This window comes from Panulirus ornatus, chromosome 9, assembly GCF_036320965.1.
Source record: "Panulirus ornatus isolate Po-2019 chromosome 9, ASM3632096v1, whole genome shotgun sequence".
Classification (NCBI taxonomy): domain Eukaryota; kingdom Metazoa; phylum Arthropoda; class Malacostraca; order Decapoda; family Palinuridae; genus Panulirus; species Panulirus ornatus.
Window position 1 is genome coordinate 5,538,784 of NC_092232.1, and position 24,247 is coordinate 5,563,030.

At 39.5% G+C, this 24,247-nt stretch overlaps 1 protein-coding gene across 1 annotated transcript; it reads left to right on the plus strand.

The window, feature by feature from the left end:
* The first annotated feature begins 2,542 nt into the window (after positions 1–2,542).
* LOC139750182 (U5 small nuclear ribonucleoprotein 40 kDa protein) lies at positions 2,543–12,913 on the plus strand. The gene is made up of 8 exons (XM_071664585.1): positions 2,543–2,983; positions 3,247–3,376; positions 4,348–4,521; positions 5,386–5,525; positions 6,144–6,212; positions 7,492–7,695; positions 7,952–8,117; positions 10,327–12,913. The coding sequence occupies exons 1-8, from the start codon at positions 2,879–2,881 to the stop codon at positions 10,374–10,376; spliced, it is 1,038 nt and encodes a 345-aa protein (XP_071520686.1). The 5' UTR covers positions 2,543–2,878; the 3' UTR covers positions 10,377–12,913.
* Positions 12,914–24,247: the final 11,334 nt, after the last annotated feature.

The window sequence follows — 24,247 nt, forward strand, 5'->3', positions numbered from 1 at the left end:
TCCAAGGCAGTGTGCGAACTATCATTGTGTTACTCCCCTGGTACTAGTTCACTAGAAGACTAGTTGTGCAGGATTGTTTCCCCATCGAGAGGTGACCAACTCAACCTGGCCCTTGTGCGACCGGTCCTACTTGGAGGTATGGGGGGACTTCCGAGGAACCATTCACGGTCTCAGGCATTGGCACCATTTGTGAATGGCAGATTCCATCTTACTACTTCTGTCTGTATGAATTGATGGAGTCAGATGCCCCGCGACATGCGATTGACTGTTTTGTTATTTTGTTCCTTAATTTTGTTACTATGTTTTACTAGTTCGGTTAAATTTAACCTACTGTCTTCTCTTTTCTTTAGTTTTACAGTTACGTGTCTTTGGTCGTGTTGATAATCCAAGGTCAGCCAAGGGATCACCACTGACACTTTCATCATTAGAAGAACGAGCGTTGGTGGTATCTACTACAGGAAGAAAGTCGGTCTGGCATTCTTGGTCTCACATCTGTTGTTTCTTTTGCAACGCATCAGCGAAGGATGTGTTGGGCTTTTGTGTCATCTGGGACGCCCAAAACCTTTTCCTTCCTTTTGCACAGGAAACGTATTCGTTTGCCTTAACTGTGCAGATCTCATTCCTTCAACCACTGAGGGCAACAGCGAGAAGAACTAGGATGATCTTCCTCTCAGTTAAAGCATTAAACACAACATTCATTCAAAGTACTCCATTTCCTCTTCACCATATCACTGCCTCTTGTTTCTTCCTCATTTGCCCCTTCAGTAATGTTCCCAAAAGTTTGTTTTTCGTACGATATTAACCTCCGTCCAAAATATCATTCTCCCTGAAGTTTCCTGCTACGACCCCCAACTCTCAACTGTTCTCTTTTTCAGGCTCTGCACCTTCCTCCTGACCTCCTGCCACATTCAATCATACTATTTCCCTGTAGGTAACGCCCATACCCTTTCTACCTGAATATTACATATTTCTCTCGCACATGCCAGCAATGCTTATCATTCCTTACCCACTCCCCACTGCCTAAGTTTCGTTTCCTCACCTGTTGATACCATTGTACATTCAATCTCTCCTGATACTTCTTCAGACACAAGTCTGTTTCCAAGCTCACTTACTTTTACCACCCTTTTCTCATCCACATCGTTCCCTATTTTCCTGAAATGTCTACAGGTCTTCATCCTCACCTACACGTCAATGATCAGACACCCCCACCCTCAAGTTGACCCAGCTCATTCACATCCAACAGTACCTCTTTTGCACACTATAATCAGTTACAGTATATGTATGTAATCGTATAATGCCACTCACCATCTACACACCAATGTATACTTGTGTATATCTCTTATTTAGTCGCCAGTCTTATTTCAACAGAGACCTTCACAAACATTATATATATATATATATATATATATATATATATATATATATATATATATATATATATATATATATATATATTTATTTATTTATTTATTATACTTTGTCGCTGTCTCCCGCGTTTGCGAGGTAGCGCAAGGAAACAGACGAAAGAAATGGCCCCCCCCCCATACACATGTATATACATACGTCCACACACGCAAATATACATACCTACACAGCTTTCCATGGTTTACCCCAGACGCTTCACATGCCTTGATTCAATCCACTGACAGCACGTCAACCCCTGTATACCACATCGCTCCAATTCACTCTATTCCTTGCCCTCCTTTCACCCTCCTGCATGTTCAGGCCCCGATCACACAAAATCCTTTTCACTCCATCTTTCCACCTCCAATTTGGTCTCCCTCTTCTCCTCGTTCCCTCCACCTCCGACACATATATCCTCTTGGTCAATCTTTCCTCACTCATTCTCTCCATGTGCCCAAACCATTTCAAAACACCCTCTTCTGCTCTCTCAACCACGCTCTTTTTATTTCCACACATCTCTCTTACCCTTACGTTACTTACTCGATCAAACCACCTCACACCACACATTGTCCTCAAACATCTCATTTCCAGCACATCCATCCTCCTGCGCACATCTCTATCCATAGCCCACGCCTCGCAACCATACAGCATTGTTGGAACCACTATTCCCTCAAACATACCCATTTTTGCTTTCCGAGATAATGTTCTCGACTTCCACACATTTTTCAAGGCTCCCAAAATTTTCGCCCCCTCCCCCACCCTATGATCCACTTCCGCTTCCATGGTTCCATCCGCTGACAGATCCACTCCCAGATATCTAAAACACTTCACTTCCTCCAGTTTTTCTCCATTCAAACTCACCTCCCAATATATATATATATATATATATATATATATATATATATATATATATATATATAATCATAAACTTTTGTGTCTGTAGCCTTTTCATAGTGTTTACATATTCGTTTACATCTCGTAAAAGTATCTGTAAACTGTATTCACTTACTTGACACAGTAAGATCCCGTTTCCCCTCTGTATTCATATTGCCTTAATTTGCATCAGAATTGAAAGACTTAGCTCCTGCACCTCTGGTAAAAAAAAAAAAAAGTATTCTTTTTATTCGTCATTCACGTCAGCAAAGTTGGTGCGTCTGTGGCGGGCAGTAACGATCACTTGGGCTGTCCTTTGCAGCAAGTAAACAAGAATACAGTAACTTTGATACAGCAACGGGGAAAGGGAGAAGCTGATGCAAAGGCAAATCATCCAGAAAGAAGACAGACCTTAACCCAACTAGGCTTTTGAGGCAGTTGGGAGCTCAGGAGTACCATATAATCTACTCATTAAACTCTGAAGGAAGACATCGTTGAGAGGGTTTTTCAAGGCACTGTATACAGAATAGGATTAAATAGGAAGTATAGACATTACATCTTCTTTGACAAAGATTCTCCAGTTTGTTTGTGTAGTCTAAAGATGGATGGCAAACGGAAAGCCGATTATATGGTTATGACCAGTCAGACGAAAAAACCTCGTCATGAATTGGTCGTACACGCGGGTGAAAAAGGACTAGTTCAAAATGTAAGTTTTATATGTGGTCACTAACTGTACCAGTGATCAAGGGGCTACCTCCTTCACACAGACCAATATTTGTATAAAATTATGATTCCAAATGTAATCAAATTAATGCCATTCCTTGTAGTAAACCTACAACTTTCATCATTCTTACATTTGCCACCACTGATTATCTGTTGGTTGAAAACTCTGATACACTTTCGACATATTCCTCGCTGGAATATTTGAAAATGTTAAGACTGAATTAGTCTTCCTCACGTGTTTTACAGGGCCCCCCAAGATCTAGTGGTCTCATGGCTCCTATCATGCAACTCTCTGGCCATCAGGGAGACATCTTATGTGGTAAATTCCATCCTGATGGAGAAGTTCTTGCTACTGCTGGCATGGACAGGCAGATATGTAAGTATGGATTGATAAGAAATATGTAATTATGAATTACAGCAATACTAGACTTTAACTGCATGTGTTTATGCTGCTGAAAGTCACTTTTTTATGAGGTTTTTACCAGTTCATGAAAAGGTGTATAACTTCATTGAAGAACTCATTCCAAGGGAGTTGAACCTATCGCTGCTACCGATTATAGTGCAGCTCCAAAGCTGCAAAAGCCCCATAGAAGGGATCCAGAGGTTGTGTAATTGATGAACAACACTTTCTGTTTCCCCTATATTCATGTCTGTTTGTGTATCTATCACCTGTCTGTCTGTGTCTCTCCTTGTCCTCTTCTCTCTCTATATATATATATTTGGTCTCCCACTTCTCGTTCCCTCCACCCGACACATATATATATATGTATAGCCAATCACCACTTGAGAAAATATGAGAACAGAGTACTTTCGTTTATTATTGTCATTCTATTGGTCATGCATGTCCATTATTGTATTTATATGGTGCAGTATGATCAACAGTAATTATGAAGCAATGTGTTAATGAACTTGTTGAGAATGTATAAATTGAAAACTTAAGTAGTGAATTGTAGTACTAATCATATTAAAGTTTGTCCTAGGGAATAGGACATGACTTCCCTTTGTTTCCCTGCAGAGTTAGGGACCACAAAAGTTGTATAGTTACTTGTATTTGATCCACTCCTTGTAAATGGGAATGGGACTAATTATAGTAGATAGATACATAGATTTCTTAATAGTTGGGTTGTTACTGGATTTTGTCTATAGAAGTTTACATCATGGGTAAGAAGTCACCTTCAGCATGGCTGTCAGTGGACAGAAAGGAGTACCATTCTGTCGAGGACCTTCTTGCTCCAAAAGAGTCCATTATTTCCCAGCACCTGCATGGAGCAAAGTGGGTTTGTATAATAATGATAATATAGAATATGTAACCTGCTGAAAATTTAATTTTTTGCTATTCCTTTCCAGTCTTTTGGAATGTTTATGGAGAATGCGACAACTTTGGAATGCTGACAGGTCACACCAATGCCATCACAGACATGCATTTTTCCACGGATGGAACTGTGCTGCACACAGCATCTGCAGATAAGACAGTCATGTGCTGGGACACTACAAGTGGCACACGTGTGAAGAAGCTTAAAGGTTTAGTATTATGAGGACGTTCAACATACAGTAATCGCTAGAATATTATCTTGTACAACAGATTAAGTAAACTTGTTCCTTTGTACTAACATCAAATGAGATTAGGCATGAAATTTATGAGAATACAGTACAGATGATCCTAGTCAGGCATGAACTTTTATGAAAATATAGTAAGGATAATCCTCGTCAGCTTTGAAATATAGGAAAACATGGGGAGGAATGAATAGGAGTGATAGTAGAGCAAGAGGCAGAAAATTATGAAATAAGAGTAGTATAATATTTAGAATGTGTAATAGATCACTTATTAAGACTGCATCATGGATGAACCAATAGAAAATGAAGTTAGTTCGAGGAGGTCTTAAAGAGAAGTTTCACACTTTGATGACCTTATATTTTTGACATATCTTTTAGTGACTGGAGCCAACAGGCTTACTCTGTATGCTTGTGTATCTTTGTATCTGTCCAGTGTATGTTCTTTATGCATTCTATCCTTTGTGCAGTTTCCACAAATGATCTCTGCACACTTCCTTAGATTCATCTTACAAGACCCCCCCTCACATATATCTGATTTTTTCTCCTTGGGACATTCTGTTTTTGCTCTTGGGTGAAAGTTTGTTGGCTGGCACTTATCTTACAGTCTTTGAATCATACCTTTTATAATATCTGTTACACAATTTTTAATTCATTTCTCTTCATGTACACTTTTACACATTTTTCCAGGCAAGCATCCCATCTACACATTGTTTCTTATTATTGCTGATACTTCTTTCACATACCCATTCCCTCCTTCCATTCTGTCAGATACATCATGTCTTCCCAGTTGTATGTGTGGGATTCATACAGTATCGTATTAACTATTTTCAGGACACAGTAGTTTTGTGAATTGTGTGCATAGTGCACGGCGTGGTCCAAGTCTTGTGGTGAGTGGTGGAGATGATTGTACCGTTTTAATCTGGGATGTGCGGAAGAAAAGACCAGCTACCACACTCCAGAACACATTCCAGGTATTTATAAGTTGTTTGATGAGGATGGTTTCAGTGTTCATTCCAGAAAACTGTCAGTGTACTTCTGCCAAGATATTCAGCTATATGTGGAAGTTTGTTTATTTTAGATTCATGCTTATTGTTGGCAGTAATTTACTTGTGTATGGTGTTCCTTTTTTTTTTCCAGGCATCATCACTTTTTAGGTATCTCTACCTTTATGCTGTGATATTGCAACCATCACTTTGTTCTGCAGGTTTTTTTGGGCCACTGCTTTCGTGAGGTGTCTGCATATGTCCCTGCCACCAAAGCTTGGATCTGAGACACGTGTCTGGCCTGCTGCTTCTGTTTTTGTGTGGAGACTAACCAATTGAGGACTGACTGTTATGATACCTCCTCCTTCCTCAGATAGCTGTGCTGGAGGATTCTGTTCCTAATCTCAGCCTTTATATTTGTAAATGTCAAGTCTACAAACTCTTTAAAAAAGAACCCTATTTTGTAAATTTTTTTCTCTTGCTTTTCCCTTTTTCTGAGATGACTTTGATTGTGGGGTGTTTTGCCATTATCACATTGGTCACTATGCATATGTGACAGGCTAAAGTCTAGTAATGTAAATAGAGTATTTTCTTTCTTTTTTGCAGGTAACAGCTGTGACCTTTAATGACACAGCAGAGCAGGTCATCTCTGGTGGTATAGACAATGACATGAAGGTGAGTTTTCCTGTGAAAGAATCCACAGTGATGTAAGTTTGAAAATGGCATTCAAATTAGAATTTAAATTAAATTTTAGTTAAGGCTCGGCCTTATGTGGACTTGTCTGTGACTGGAGGAAAAAAAGTGGAAATAGATTGATCTTAACTAGGATTTAAGCTGTGCTGCAAGTTGTGCAGACCAGATACTTTAACCCTCTTGTCTATCTTTCTTCCTTTTTTGAACCAGGATCGCACTTAATTGATGGATTGGAAGAGCTTATTTAACAAAAGTGATACGATTTTTACATCAGTATGATTATTTTCTGGTATGTATATTTGCGTGTGTGGACGTGTGTATGTACATGTGTATGGGGGGGGGGGGGGTTGGGCCATTTCTTTCGTCTGTTTCCTTGCGCTACCTCGCAAACGCGGGAGACAGCGACAAAGTATAAAAAAAAAAAAAAAAAAAAAAAAAAAAAAAATGATTATTTTCTGGATTAAAGTAACTTATGAAAGCAGTTTCCTGGAAAGGCACTGTACATTACATAATTTGAAAAAAGTTTATAGCAAAATACAGACAGCCAGATAATTTGAATGAAATTTGATTATTCTTAGCCTTTTACAAATAACTTCACAAATATGCCTAGAATTAGGAACTTAATATATGCAAAATTAAGCTTGTCTCCTGCTGTTGCTCAGTTATGTGTCAGGGCATTGATGTGATGTTAATGTGAGGTAATCAGCATATGAGAAGACTTTCACAGAGTGGTTTGCAGAAAGAAAAGACAGCTACCTGGGTCAGGTAGTAGTTACTTTTTTTTTTTTTTTTTTTTTTTTTTTTTACTAGACAACCCAGTTGTAGGCCAGTCAGGCCACCTGTTGTCTGTCTTTCTCATGTAAACTTGACAATCACTGAAGTGCTGACTCACCATGCAGCCGTCACTAAGCCTCCTGATAACCAGGCAGGTAGTACTGGTAATATACCTTCCTGGTCTTCGGCTTCCTACCAAGTTTAAACATCATGTAAAAGTTACTATCCCCAAACAATGAGAAAAAAATCTAAATAGTTATTTGTTGCAGATTGTTATTTCTGAGGTACAATACATTTTAAGTTTGATACATTCCATAGAATTTATAGATTTAATGAATATCTCCATGACCGAGGCTAAAAATGTCAAATACAGTCTGCTGAGTAAAATTTCTTCCATATGCATTTGTTGGTCCAAAATATTAAACCTATTTACATTATACTAGAAAAGATTGATAGTCTTTGTAGCCGATAGTTATCTTTCTTATAGGTATGGGATTTAAGGAAGAATGGTTTGCTGTACCGAATGCGTGGCCATAACGATACCGTGACTGGAATCAGCCTCTCTCCAGATGGTTCTTATGTTCTCTCAAATGCTATGGACAACACCGTGAGAATATGGGATGTGCGACCATTTGCTCCTCAGGAACGATGTGTGAAAATATTTCAAGGACATCAACACAACTTTGAAAATGTAGGTTCTGTGATAACGATATTTAAAAAAAAGTGTTTGTATGCATTAATATGAAATATTATAAAACCATTTCTACATATTTTACATGTTCATCTTTTTCTGATGCCACTCCATGAAGGCAGAAAAATCATTTGAGTATATAAAAAAAAGCATTAGTAGCTTCTTTTGTTTGCTTAAATTATTATTTTTTCTTGAATGACCTTAAAGAAATAAAGTGAAACAATATTTTTACCAATAATAGGTATATTACTTTCAGATTTTATTACGCTGTTCCTGGTCACCTGATGGTCGTCGTGTGGCAGCTGGATCATCAGACCGTCATGCTTATATCTGGGATACAACTACGAGACACATTCTGTATAAGTTGCCAGGACACAATGGTTCTGTAAATACTGTAGAATTTCATCCTAAAGAGCCAATAAGTGAGTGATTATTTGTGTGTTGCATGATATTATTGATTGCCTCTTGAAGTCATAGCGACTAAACATTTCTTATGTTATAGACTTTTCAGTCATCTGTTTACATCTTTTGATAGCATATTTACTCCCAGTCTATACCTTATACATTTGCTGTTTGGTTTTCTTTGAAATCATTTAAATTTCCTACTTCACTTATTACTTCACCTTGACAGAGCATAGGAAAAACTGTAATACTATGCTTGGTGTCCTGGGCTGTGTGCCTCTACACCTTTGTTAAGTTTTAGGTCCAAGATTAGTTATCAGCCAGTACAGATGTCCATAGGCAACCATGGAGGTTGTGTTCCAGGAAGACGCTTTGGTTGGCAAAACTGCATTTGACGAGAGTAGGCTTATGGGAAATAGGGTGTTAGGGGAAGTGACTATTGAGAGACATACCTAAGTCCTAAAATGAACACTTCAGGTCTAAAAATTCATACTTCAGAAACAAAAGGCAAGAGGGCAGGAAAGAAGCCTATGAGAAGTTTTTACAGTACTGTATTGAGATCATGTGCACTTCCTTACACCGAACTCTCTCCCCATAATATACAAATAGGTAATTACATGATAAGAGTCTCATTAAGAAAGAGCAATTGTAGGAAGAGTGCAGGCCACAAGGCTTGGGTGATACAATTATCTCACTCATGCATTGCTGTGCACATCGTTACATTTACACTGTGCTGGAATCGGCAGCTTGCAACTGCTGTGACACAAGTCCAATAGGTGAAAAAATACTGCAGATACAATATTTAAGTTTGTGTACTCAAAACTGTGGTAATGAAATAACACGTACTTATTAAAGTATAAATTGCAGGCATTTTATGGTTTCTACTGAGATTGAAGTGTTTGATGTAGCACATATTAATGAGAAATATATAAAGATCAATGGAGTCAGTTAAATGTTTTAGGAAAAGCAATGATCTTTATGGAGGTCAAAAGCTTTATGCTACCAATATACGTATGTGTATATGTATATCTACGATGCTGTTTGCTTGATCTTTCTTCTGCTATTTACACTATGATGCTGTTTGCTTGATCTTTCTTCTGCTATTTACACTATGATGCTGTTTGCTTGATCTTTCTTCTGCTATTTAAAGTTAACTTTACTGCCCAAGTTTGAGTCAAATGAAATGTAATCATTCTACAGTTCTACCCCTCATTGCATGAAGCTCCTAGATACCTGCAGAAGTTATGAATAAGTTATGAATGCCATATTCATAATTGATTTACTGGGCTGTGCAGACAGATCACAATGTATATATCATCCACAAGCAGTGGTCAAACCATAAATAATGGAGCTCTACCTGATGTTTTACACATACAATTGATTCATGAAACTTTAACCCATTGTTGAAGTGGAGCTCATGTGTTCATAGTGATTAGCTGTTCTTTATTCGTATGAAGTTAATTGCTGAGAAACATTGAGCATGTATCATCAGGACATTGCATATTGCTGTTGATGTATTGCAGTATGTATATCAAAAATGATCAGCCTATATGTGGACCTAAATCACCTCAATATCCCACATAAAATTACCCTGTTATTCATGATTAAAATTGTTCTGGTATCTTTTTTTTTTTTTTCTTTTCATACTATTCGCCATTTCCCGCATTAGCAAGGTAGCGTTAAGAACAGAGGACTGGTGAGGGAATATCCTCACCTGGCCCCCTTCTCTGTTCCTTCTTTTGGAAAAAAAAAATGAGAGGGGAGGATTTCCAGCCCCCCGCTCCCTTCCCTTTTAGTCGCCTTCTACGACACGCAGGGAATACGTGGGAAGTATTCTTTCTCCCCTATCCCCATATGCTGGTATCAGCATATGAAATTCTACTAGTCCTATTTAGCTTATATTGCTTTTGTTCATTTCATATGCAGTTTACCTGTTTTTGTTTTACTGATAACATTACCATCATCTGCCAGTCCTCTCTCAAGTAAAAACCCTTCTCATTTTGCATGTTTCCATGACTTGAAGTTCTCCTAACCTACCTTAATATGTATGTTTTTCTTACGTTATTCTTTACATTTTCTAGCAAACTATCAACAAAATTGATCTTATGTTGTGACATTTGAAGTTTTCAGTTACACCTTGTTGCCACCATTTATACTGTATGATTCCATATATACAAATACGTTGATCTGATAAATATCCCCTAATTATAATTTTTTTTTTCTTTTCAGTTATGTCTGTATCAAATGACAAACAGATCTTCTTAGGAGAAATTGAATAGACCTTACTTACAGTAATTTTCTTCAAGCTTCCATTCTGCATAGCAAGTATTGTGGGACTGGAGGAAGATAGTACAAACTAAATGACAAATGCATACAGGGACAACCATTTTTCTTTTTGGAAGAAAAAAAAATAATGCCAGCATGTTGGACTATCCTAAAAAATCTTTCAACATTAATTATGGTAAATTTACTTCAACAATTTCTTTCATTAAACCTTAGTGAATTTGTTTAAAAATAAAGTTATAGTCAATCTCTTATGAAATAAAATGTAACTGGTGGTATATTTGTTCATTAAAGGTAAAGACATTGTTAATTACACTACAGGTCTTAAATGTGCTAATTTATAATTTTCTGTAGACAAGCTTTAAAAAGTCTCTTATAAATATACATCTTGGGTCATAGGTCTCTTTCTCTTTTCCATGTGCATAACAAAAATAGTTGACTCACATTAAGACAGAATCTCCTACTCATATACTGAGGATGATCCACCTGTTTGGAAATATCAGGTCAAAAGGAAGAGTATTTGTTACTCATGATTATATAAGCAACGGGCATTACCATTCTTTAAGGTCATTTAGTATTGAAGAGGAAAGGACAGTGAAACTAATTTTGAGGATGTCACCATGTTTATTTATTTCTATGGATTTATGGTTAGGGCTTTAAATTTGAGATGGGAGCAAGGTAGGATGATTGTGAAGCAGTCATGGAGAAACATAATGGAAGTTGCCACAGTTGCTTAATAGCAAAGTTAGAGGGAGAACTGAATGGAATGTTTGCTCATATCAGTGATGTACTTAGGATGATGTTGCTGAATGTGTGGTAAAAAAGATTGTAGTTTTTAAAAAGTATATATCTCGGTGTTTTATCAATTTGCAAGATGAACTTGAAGTTTTGGATGAGTTTAAATATTTAAGAATAAAATCTGGGAAGGATGATAGTAAAAGTTGAAGTTGAATGTAATCTTGCAAGGGAGAAAAACTGAAGGTGCAATAAAAGCCCTGTTAATGGGAAGTCTAAATTGCAAAAGAATGCAACATGAAGTAGTTGGCTGGAGACAGGAAGACACTGTAGACAAAATAAAGAATGAAGTTATGAACAGGATATGTGATAAGAAGGATTTGTGGTGTGAAAAAATCAAGAAAAAGTGCATGGATGAGTCTTTTAGGATGGTCTGGTCATGAATAACCTATGACAGATGATAGGATGATCCAATATACACTGGAATAATCTATGACAGATGATAGGTTAATCCAATATATATTGCAATATGGTAAAAAGAGACAGACTATGGAGGAGATGGATGGATGTGGTAATAGAACTGAGTAGGATTAGGAATATTTTAGACAAAGATGTTTGAGGAATGATTAGGGGATTGGTTGGGGTGGAGGCATTTTGTTTGTATGGTGGTGTGATTGGAGACACTTGTGTCACTTGACAAATCAAATTAGTAGGGCAAAGTAACAGTGTTTGTGTTAATGTGGAGGGTCACATTTCACTTTGGCAAAGTGGCCTGGGGTTGAGGATGGGTGTGTGATACTTTCAGAGGCTGTATTTTCTGATCCACCCCATGAAATTGAGAATGGAGTTAGTGATGATAGATAGACAAAATAAAACTTCGGGACAGACGTTTGATTATTTGATCAATTCATGATATTTTTATAGACATTTCCTTTAATATAGTATTTCATGAACCTAAATTTACAATTTTCTTATTTTTATTATGTCAATTGCGTACCATATTAGAAGTAGTTGCACTGTGCATGCAGCAGGGACCTACAGTCTTTGTGAAAGCCTAAGTACCCAGTCTTGTGGCAGATATAAACATCGATAGAATTACAATTATGGGCGAGTGTGGATATGTGACCTGAGAAGTCATATATACATTTATCATAAATTACAAATCAAACCTTGCTTGGTTTGGTTTCCATCTGCCCCAGTTGGCATATTCAACCTTGATGTGGAATCCTTGAGACTTTCTAAAGAAACAGGATAATGACAAATGATTTTTCACATGGCTTTGTTTCATGTGTTCAGTTCTGATATTCCAAGAATACCTTTTGTAAATCATGATGGAGAAGGAGTTCTCACTTGAATTCATGTTAGGAGACCTGGGTAGTCAGTCAAAAAGTTCTCTCTGGATAGTACTCATAGATATTCACATATTTGGCTAATATGGAATTTCCTTCCAATTCAGTGACGCAAGTGTTGTCTCTCCATAGGTCACACCGATATCAGTTAATCTCATTGTACATTTTTTGTAAGATGCTGATTATAGATCATACATGTAGACCAGGGTTACAGTACTGGAGATGAATCTTACACTTAAGACTGGTCTCAAACTGTATTTCATCATCTTAGAAGTGTGGAGAGCATTGAGGACTATGCTTTAGTCTGTATATGGGGGTTGATGACTTTGTAGTTCCTGTCTGAGTTTTTGAGAACCTGAGATCTTGAAAGAGCCAAAGACAATGTATTTTTTTTATGTATATTCAGCAGGGTATGTACTGTAATGACACATTAAAAATAAGATCTTGATTATGTTTGGTTTGTTACAAGCATATGTTCTTATGATCATAATTTAAAAATTGGGATTTTGTGACTTGCCTCAAAACTTGACAAGGTACTTGCTCTTAAATAATAATGGATTCATTCCTGATATGGATAAGTGGTACTTCAGTGCAACACTGTTTTAGACAAATGGATGCATGTTGTCACTGATTTATATGGTTTAGAAGATTTTTATTTATTTTATTATACTTTGTCGCTGTCTCCCGCGTTTGCGAGGTAGCGCAAGGAAACAGACGAAAGAAATGGCCCAACCCCCCCATACACATGTATATACATACGTCCACACACGCAAATATACATAACTACACAGCTTTCCATGGTTTACCCCAGACGCTTCACATGCCTCGATTCAATCCACTGACAGCACGTCAACCCCGGTATACCACATCGCTCCAATTCACTCTATTCCTTGCCCTCCTTTCACCCTCCTGCATGTTCAGGCCCCGATCACACAAAATCTTTTTCACCCCATCTTTCCACCTCCAATTTGGTCTCCCTCTTCTCCTTGTTCCCTCCACCTCCGACACATATATCCTCTTGGTCAATCTTTCCTCACTCATCCTCTCCATGTGCCCAAACCACTTCAAAACACCCTCTTCTGCTCTCTCAACCACGCTCTTTTTATTTCCACACATCTCTCTTACCCTTACGTTACTCACTCGATCAAACCACCTCACACCACACATTGTCCTCAAACATCTCATTTCCAGCACATCCATCCTCCTGCGCACAACTCTATCCATAGCCCACGCCTCGCAACCATACAACATTGTTGGAACCACTATTCCTTCAAACATACCCATTTTTGCTTTCCGAGATAATGTTCTTGGAAAAAATCTACATAAGTAAAGAACACCATCCTATTTTGACATCTCTTCACATGTAGGGGACTTCACAGACTCAAAAGAAAATGTCCTCTTATCACAGTAGACAACCCATTGCAAGAAGTCCGTCCAGGACATCAGTATCTTGTACTGGAGCATGAACTTCATCCTCCATGCCATGTGAAACTCCATGAAGTCCAGCTGGATAGTGGTAACATACGATGGTTGTAAGAAACTGTCACTATTTGGTAAGCATGCAGCAAGGAACAACAGATTCTTTGTTGATACGCTTGAAGAAGTTAATAGCATGTTTTTCACCAAGTTCACTATTGCTTAGTTCTGTTCCTGCTTCATTGACAGACTACATCCAGAATGAAGAAAATTAATTAGGTCATACTCCTTCCACCAATTAATCCAATTTTTCATGCTTTTGCACCCTCCAAGGTCATGAAAAATTCTTCCATAAGGTACACTATTTCTTGCAAGATGAATTATGGTGCATCTCTTTCTCAACATGGTTGTATGTTCTCATAGGCCCCCTTCAGTGCCACCATGGACTAATTAAAGAATTTTTATGAGCTCAGTAATGATACTGAATGACGGGAAGCAGATTCCGAACTGATAAAAGTTTTGAACCTGTTGTTATTCTGAGATAGCTAGTAATTAGATGATCCACATCATCTGGTTTGTATATTTCTCAAAATGTGCACTGTGATAAATGATCACAAAAGACATGGAACTGACATACACTATAACCTTTGCAGTATGTGATGATGTATAATGTCTGTTTGGTTTTCATGACATATGTTAGTTGTTTCCACAATTCATTATGTAAACTTATAATATATTGCTACTGACCTTAAAGTTTCACATGTTACACAGGATATTCATATATTTTGAAAGGACATTTTATTGTGTATTGAATTATATGAAAAATACTTCTTTATACTTGTTTCTCTATCATCATAACTGTTTCATCATTTCAATGTATGCAACTATCATATTTACCTTTATCATATCTATTTTGTTAATATACTGTTCTATATTTCTTCACCACTGAATACAGCGATGTTTTTTCTAATATCTTTTAAATAACCCAGGAAACAGGACAGTGAACAAGCAGGAGTATAGGCAAAGTGAAATACTCTTTTCATGTATTATCTCTCTCAAAGTAGGAATAGAAAGGAAGGCAAAGCGAGTTCTAGGCCTCAAAGATGTAGGTTGGGGAATATGAATATGCTTGGCTGTTGCCAGGATGAACTGGAAAGATGGGTGCTATGTTTGATGACAGAAACCTGGATGTTCTAGTTCTTGAGTGAAACAAACTCGAAAGGTAAATGCTTATGAGTGCACATGAGATTTTGCCATGAGGTGGGGCTACCTTGTGGCACTCAGTGGATATGCCAACAGTATCCAGTGTTCCATATTCCCACTCATCCATGCACTGACCAGGTCTCAAAGTTGCTTAAATTCTGTGATTATGCAAGAAGTGGTGTTTGCAAAATGGTATGGCTGATGGCAAAAGGAGGTAGAATGGTTCAAGAATATTTAAGGGTTATTTGGGGATAAGTGTGAAGGAAAAGATGGGACTTTTGATGTGGAATGAGATATAGTGATGTGTTAAATGAGCTCATGGTTGACATGGACTGGAATGAAAAGACTATGAAAAGTAGACGATTGTACTTTTGCAACAGGAAGTGAAAGGAAAGAAAACGAGATGAATGCATTTTAGGAGGAACTGAGTGAGTTCTCCGGCAGTTTTGATCATATCAAATCACAGTGCCAGGGATCTGTATGTAAGGTCAGGCATAATTAAGGACATGGGGTACCTTTTGTTAATGAAGATGGGGTAAAGCTTATCAAGTGTACTGAGGAAAGAGTGGTGATCAGGAATATACAGTTTGGTAAAAGGTGTATGCACTGGTATATGTAGATAAGAGAGGCTGGGAGTCAACAAGCATTAATAAGCTAACTTGTCCCAAAACCCTACTGAATCTAATATATATATATATAACTGATGAACATGGGGTGTTCAGTGTTGTAAATGGAAACGGTGAAGAGCTTGTAGATTTGTGTGCTGAAAAAGGACTGGTGATTGGGAATACCTGGTTTAAAAAAAGACATATACATAAGTATATGTATGGAAGTAGGAAAGATGGCCAGAGAGCATTATTGGATTACATGTTAATTGATAAGCACATGAAAGAGACTTTTGGATGTTAATGTGCTGAGAGGTGCAACTGGAGGGATGTCTGATCATTATCTTGTAGAGGCAAAGATTTGGAGAGGTTTTCAAAAAAAAAGAAGAGAAAATGTTGGGGTGAAGAGTGGTGAGAGTAAAAGAGCTTGGGAAGGAGACTTGTGTGAGGAAGTACCAGGATAGACTGAGTGCAGAATGGAAAAAGGTGAGAGCAAAGGACGTAAGGGGAGTGGGGTTGGAATGGGATGTATTTTGGGAAGCAGTGATAGATTGTGCAAAAGATGCTTGTGGCATGAGAAGCATTGGAGGTGGGCAGATTAGAAAGGGTAGTGAGTGGTGGATGAAGAAGTAAGATTATTAGTGAAAGAAGAGAGAGGCATTTGGATGATTTTTGCAGAGAAATAGTGCAAATGACTGGGAGATGTATAAAAGAAAAAGGCAAGAGGTCAAGAGAAAGGTGCAAGAGATGAAAAAGATGGCAAATGAGAGTTGAGGTGAAAGAGTATCATTAAATTTTCAGAATAGAAAGATGTTTTGGAAGGAGGTAAATAAAGTTCGTAAGACAAGGGAACAATTGGGAACATTGGTGAAGGGGGCAGATGGGGAGGTAATTACTAGTAGTGGTAATGTGAAAAGATGGAGCGAGTATTTTGAAGGTTTGTTGAATGTGTTAGATGACAGAGTGACATATAGGGTGTTTTGATCGAGGTAGTGTGCGAAGTGAGTGGGTCAGGGAGAATGGTTTGGTAAACAGAGAAGAAGTGGTGAAAGCTTTGCAGAAGATGAAAGCCGGCAAGGTGGCAGGTTTGGATGGTATTGCAGTGGAATTTATTAAAAAAGGGGTTGACTGTGTTGTTGATTGGTTGGTGAGGATATTCAATGTATGTATGGCTCATGGTGAAGTGCCTGAGGGTTGGCGGAATGCATAGTGCCATTGTACAAAGGCAAATGGGATAAAGGTGAGTGTTCAAATTACAGAGGTATAAGTATTTTGAGTATTCCTGGGAAAGTGTATGGAAGGGTATTGATTGAGAGGGTTAAGGCAAGTAAAGAGCAACAGATTGGGGAAGAGCAGTGTGGTTTCGTAAGTGGTAGACGATGTGTGGATCAGGTGTTTGCTTTGAAGAATGCATGTGAGAAATACTTAGTAAAACAAATGAATTTGTATGTAGCATTTATGGATCTGGAGAAGGCATATGACAAGAGTTGATAGAGATGCTCTGTGGAAGGTATTAAGAGTATATGGTGTGGGAGGTAAGTTGCTAGAAGCAGTGAAAAGTTTTTATCGAGGATGTAAGGCATGTGTACGAGTAGGGAGAAAGGAAAGTGATTGGTTCCCAGTGAATGTCGGTTTGCGGCAGGGGTGCATGATGTCTCCATGGTTGTTTAATTTGTTTATGGATGGGGTTGTTAGGGAGGTGAATGCAAGAGTTTTGGAGAGAGGGGCAAGTCTGCAGTCTGTTGTGGATGAGAGGGCTTGGGAAGCGAGTCGGTTGTTGTTCATTGATGATACAGCGCTGGTGGCTGATTCGGGTGAGAAACTGCAGAAGCTGGTGACCAAGTTTGGTAAAGTGTGTGAAAGAAGAAAGCTGAGAGTAAATGTGAATAAGAGCAAGGTTATTAGGTACAGTAGGGCTGAGGGACAAGTTAATTGAGAGGAAAGTTTGAATGGAGAAAAACTGGAGGAAGTGAAGTGTTTTAGATATCTGGGAGTGGATTTGGCAGCAGATGGAACCATGGAAGCAGAAGCGAGTCACTGGGTGGGGGAGAAGGTGAAGGTTCTGGGAGTGTTGAAGAATGTGTGGAAGGCGAGAACATTATCTCGGAAAGCAAAAATGGGTATGCTTGAAGGAATAGTGGTTCCAAAAATGTTATATGGTTGTGAGGCATGGGCTATAGCTAGGGTTGTGTGGAGGAGGGTGGATGTGTTTGAAATGAGATGTTTGAGGACAATATGTGGTGTGAGGTGGTTTGATCAAGTATGTAATGAAAGGGTAAGAGGGATGTGTGGAAATAAGGAGTGTGGTTGAGAGAGCAGAAGAGGGCATATTGAAATGGTTTGGACACATGGAGAGAATGAGTGAGGAAAGATTGACAAAGAGGATATACGTGTCAGAGGTGGAGGGAACGAGAAGTGGGATACCAGATTGGAGGTGGAAAGACGGAGGGAAAAAGATTTTGAGCGATCAGGCCCTGAACATGCAGGAGGTTTAAAGGCATGCAAGGAATAGAGTGAATTGGAAAGATGTGGTATACTGGGGTCGGCATCCTGTCAATGGATTGAACCAAGGCATGTGAAACGTCTGGGGTAAACCATGGAAGTTTTGTGGGGCCTGGATGTGGAAAGGGAGCTGTGGTTGTGCATTATACATGACAGCTAGAGACTACGTATGAACAAAAGTGGCCTTTGTTGTCTTTTCCTAGTGCTATCTCACGCGCATGCGGGGGGGAGGTGGGTGTCATCTCACGTGTGGCGGGGTGGACGGGAATTAATAAAGGCAGCAAGTATGAATTATGTACATGTGTATATATATGTATATGTCAGTGTATATATATATATATATATATTTTTTTTTTTTTTTTTTTTTTTATACTTTGTCGCTGTCTCCCGCGTTTGCGAGGTAGCGCAAGGAAACAGACGAAAGAAATGGCCCAACCCCCCCCCCCATACACATGTACATACACACATCCACACACGCAAATATACATACCTACACAGCTTTCCATGGTTTACCCCAGACGCTTCACATGCCTTGCTTCAATCCACTGACAGCACGTCAACCCCTGTATACCACATGACTCCAATTCACTCTATTTCTTGCCCTCCTTTCACCCTCCTGCATGTTCAGGCCCCGATCACACAAAATCTTTTTCACTCCATCTTTCCACCTCCAATTTGGTCTCCCTCTTCTCCTCGTTCCCTCCACCTCCGACACATATATCCTCTTGGTCAATCTCTCCTCACTCATTCTCTCCATGTGCCCAAACCATTTCAAAACACCCTCTTCTGCTCTCTCAACCACGCTCTTTTTATTTCCACACATCTCTCTTACCCTTACGTTACTTACTCGATCAAACCACCTCACACCACACATTGTCCTCAAACATCTCATTTCCAGCACATCCATCCTCCTGCGCACAACTCTATCCATAGTCCACGCCTCGCAACCATACAACATTGTTGGAACCACTATTCCTTCAAACATACCCATTTTTGCTTTCCGAGATAATGTTCTCGACTTCCACACATTCTTCAAGGCTCCCAGAATTTTCGCCCCCTCCCCCACCCTATGATCCACTTCCGCTTCCATGGTTCCATCCGCTGCCAGATCCACTCCCAGATATCTAAAACACTTCACTTCCTCCAGTTTTTCTCCATTCAAACTCACCTCCCAATTGACTTGACCCACAACCCTACTGTACCTAATAACCTTGCTCTTATTCACATTTACTCTTAACTTTCTTCTTTCACACACTTTACCAAACTCAGTCACCAGCTTCTGCAGTTTCTCACATGAATCAGCCACCAGCGCTGTATCATCAGCGAACAACAACTGACTCACTTCCCAAGCTCTCTCATCCCCAACAGACTTCATACTTGCCCCTCTTTCCAAAACTCTTGCATTCACCTCCCTAACAACCCCATCCATAAACAAATTAAACAACCATGGAGACATCACACACCCCTGCCGCAAACCTACATTCACTGAGAACCAATCACTTTCCTCTCTTCCTACACGTACACATGCCTTACATCCTCGATAAAAACTTTTCACTGCTTCTAACAACTTGCCTCCCACACCATATATTCTTAATACCTTCCACAGAGCATCTCTATCAACTCTATCATATGCCTTCTCCAGGTCCATAAATGCTACATACAAATCCATTTGCTTTTCTAAGTATTTCTCACATACATTCTTCAAAGCAAACACCTGATCCACACATCCTCTACCACTTCTGAAACCACACTGCTCTTCCCCAATCTGATGCTCTGTACATGCCTTCACCCTCTCAATCAATACCCTCCCATATAATTTGCCAGGAATACTCAACAAACTTATACCTCTGTAATTTGAGCACTCACTCTTATCCCCTTTGCCTTTGTACAATGGCACTATGCACGCATTCTGCCAATCCTCAGGCACCTCACCATGAGTCATACATACATTAAATAACCTTACCAACCAGTCAACCATACATTCACCCCCTTTTTTAATAAATTCCACTGCAATACCATCCAAACCTGCTGCCTTGCCGGCTTTCATCTTCCGCAAAGCTTTTACTACCTCTTCTCTGTTTACCAAATCATTTTCCCTAACCCTCGCACTTTGCACACCACCTCGACCAAAACACCCTATATCTGCCACTCTATCATCAAACACATTCAACCTTCAAAATACTCACTCCATCTCCTTCTCACATCACCACTACTTGTTATCACCTCCCCATTTGCGCCCTTCACTGAAGTTCCCATTTGCTCCCTTGTCTTACGCACTTTATTTACCTCCTTCCAGAACATCTTTTTATTCTCCCTAAAATTTAATGATACTCTCTCACCCCAACTCTCATTTGCCCTTTTTTTCACCTCTTGCACCTTTCTCTTGACCTCCTGTCTCTTTCTTTTATACGTCTCCCACTCAATTTCATTTTTTCCCTGCAAAAATCGTCCAAATGCCTCTCTCTTCTCTTTCACTAATACTTTTACTTCTTCATCCCACCACTCACTACCCTTTCTAATCAACCCACCTCCCACTCTTCTCATGCCACAAGCATCTTTTGCGCAATCCATCACTGATTCCCTAAATACATCCCATGTATGTTGAAAGATATTTGTATGTATATGTGCATGTGGACATGTATGTATATACATGTGTATGTGGGTGGGTTTGGCCATTCTTTCATGTTTCCTTGCGCTACCTCACTAACACGGGAGACAGCGACAAAGTATAATATATATATCTTTTTCTTTCTTTTAAACTATGTGCCATTTCCCGCGTTAGCAAGGTAGCGTTAAGAACAGGGGACTGGGCCTTTTTTGGAATATCCTCACCTGGCCCCCTCTGTTCCTTCTTTTGGAAAATTAAAAAAAAAAAAGAGAGGGGAGGATTTCCAGCCCCCCGCTCCCTCCCCTTTTAGTCACCTTCTACGACACGCAGGGAATACGTGGGAAGTATTCTTAATCCCCTATCCCCAGATATATATATATATATATATATATATATATATATATATATATATATATGATAGAGTTGATAGAGATGCTCTGTGGAAGGTATTAAGAGTGTATGGTGTGGGAGGCAAGTTGTTGGATGCAGTGAAAAGTTTTTATCAAGGATGTAAGGCATGTGTACTTGTAGGAAGAGAGGAAAGTGATTGGTTCTCAGTGAATGTAGGTTTGCGGCAGGGGTGTGTGATGTCTCCATGGTTGTTTAATTTGTTTATGGATGGGGTTGTTAGGGAGGTGAATGCAAGAGTTTTGGAAAGAGGGGCAAGTATGAAGTCTGTTGGGGATGAGAGAGCTTGGGAAGTGAGTCAGTTGTTGTTCGCTGATGATACAGCGCTGGTGGCTGATTCATATGAGAAACTGCAGAAGCTGGTGACTGAGTTTGGTAAAGTGTGTGAAAGAAGAAAGTTAAGAGTAAATGTGAATAAGAGCAAGGTTATTAGGTACAGTAGGGTTGAGGGTCAATTCAATTGGGAGGTGAGTTTGAATGGAGAGAAACTGGAGGAAGTGAAGTGTTTTAGATATCTGGGAGTGGATCTGGCAGCGGATGGAACCATGGAAGCGGAAGTGGATCATAGGGTGGGGGAGGGGGCGAAAATTCTGGGAGCCTTGAAGAATGTGTGGAAGTCGAGAACATTATCTCGGAAAGCAAAAATGGGTATGTTTGAAGGAATAGTGGTTCCAACAATGTTGTATGGTTGCGAGGCATGGACTATGGATAGAGTTGTGCGCAGGAGGATGGATGTGCTGGAAATGAGATGTTTGAGGACAATGTGTGGTGTGAGGTGGTTTGATCGAGTAAGTAACGTAAGGGTAAGAGAGATGTGTGGAAATAAAAAGAGCGTGGTTGAGAGAGCAGAAGAGGGTGTTTTGAAATGGTTTGGTCACATGGAGAGAATGAGTGAGGAAAGATTGACCAAGAGGATATATGTGTCGGAGGTGGAGGGAACGAGGAGAAGAGGGAGACCAAATTGGAGGTGGAAAGATGGAGTGAAAAAGATTTTGTGTGATCGGGGCCTGAACATGCAGGAGGGTGAAAGGAGGGCAAGGAATAGAGTGAATTTGGATCGATGTGGTATACCGGGGTTGACGTGCTGTCAGTGGATTGAATCAAGGCATGTGTATGCGGGGGGTTGGGCCATTTCTTTCGTCTGTTTCCTTGCGCTACCTCGCAAACGCGGGAGACAGCGACAAAGCAAAAAAAAAAAAAATATATATATATATATTTTTTTTTTTTTTTTTTTTATACTTTGTCGCTGTCTCCCGCGTTTGCGAGGTAGCGCAAGGAAACAGACGAAAGAAATGGCCCAACCCCCCCCCATACACATGTACATACACACGTCCACACACGCAAATATACATACCTACACAGCTTTCCATGGTTTACCCCAGTCGCTTCACATGCCTTGATTCAATCCACTGACAGCACGTCAACCCCTGTATACCACATCGCTCCAATTCACTCTATTCCTTGCCCTCCTTTCACCCTCCTGCATGTTCAGGCCCCGATCACACAAAATCTTTTTCACTCCATCTTTCCACCTCCAATTTGGTCTCCCTCTTCTCCTCGTTCCCTCCACCTCCGACACATATATCCTCTTGGTCAATCTTTCCTCACTCATTCTCTCCATGTGCCCAAACCATTTCAAAACACCCTCTTCTGCTCTCTCAACCACGCTCTTTTTATTTCCACACATCTCTCTTACCCTTACGTTACTTACTCGATCAAACCACCTCACACCACACATTTTCCTCAAACATCTCATTTCCAGCACATCCATCCTCCTGCGCACATCTCTATCCATAGCCCACGCCTCGCAACCATACAACATTGTTGGAACCACTATTCCTTCAAACATACCCATTTTTGCTTTCCGAGATAATGTTCTCGACTTCCACACATTTTTCAAGGCTCCCAAAATTTTCGCCCCCTCCCCCACCCTATGATCCACTTCCGCTTCCATGGTTCCATCCGCTGACAGATCCACTCCCAGATATCTAAAACACTTCACTTCCTCCAGTTTTTCTCCATTCAAACTCACCTCCCAATTGACTTGACCCTCACCCCTACTGTACCTAATAACCTTGCTCTTATTCACATTTACTCTTAACTTTCTTCTTCCACACACTTTACCAAACTCAGTCACCAGCTTCTGCAGTTTCTCACATGAATCAGCCACCAGCGCTGTATCATCAGCGAACAACAACTGACTCACTTCCCAAGCTCTCTCATCCCCAACAGACTTCATACTTGCCCCTCTTTCCAGGACTCTTGCATTTACCTCCCTAACAACCCCATCCATAAACAAATTAAACAACCATGGAGACATCACACACCCCTGCCGCAAACCTACATTCACTGAGAACCAATGAATATATATATATATATATATATATATATATATATATATATATATAATATATAATTTATCCCTGGGGATAGGGGAGAAAGAATACTTCCCACGTATTCTCTGCGTGTCGTAGAAGGCGACTAAAAGGGGAGGGAGCGGGGGGCTGGAAATCCTCCCCTCTCAATTTTTTTTTAATTTTCCAAAAGAAGGAACAGAGAAGGGGGCCAGGTGAGGATATTCCCTCAGTGGCTCAGTTCTCTGTTCTTAACGCTACCTCGCTAACGCGGGAAATGGCGAATAGTTTGAAAAAAAAAAAATATATATATATATATTTTTTTTTCATACTATTCGCCATTTTCCGCGTTAGCGAGGTAGCGTTAAGAACAGAGGACTGGGCCTTAGAGGGAATATCCTCACCAGGCCCCCTTCTCTGTTCCTTCTTTTTTGGGGGAAAAAAAAAAAAGAGGGGAGGATTTCCAGCCCCCCACTCCCTTCCCTTTTATATATATATATATATATATATATATATATATATATATATATATATATATATATATATATATATCCAATTAGAGGAAGTGAAGTGTTTTAGATACCTGGATGTGGACTTAGAGGAAGCGAGTCACAGGGTGGGGGAGAGGGCAAAGGTTCTGGAAGTTATGAAGAATGTGTGGAAGGATAGAACTTTATCACAGAGAGC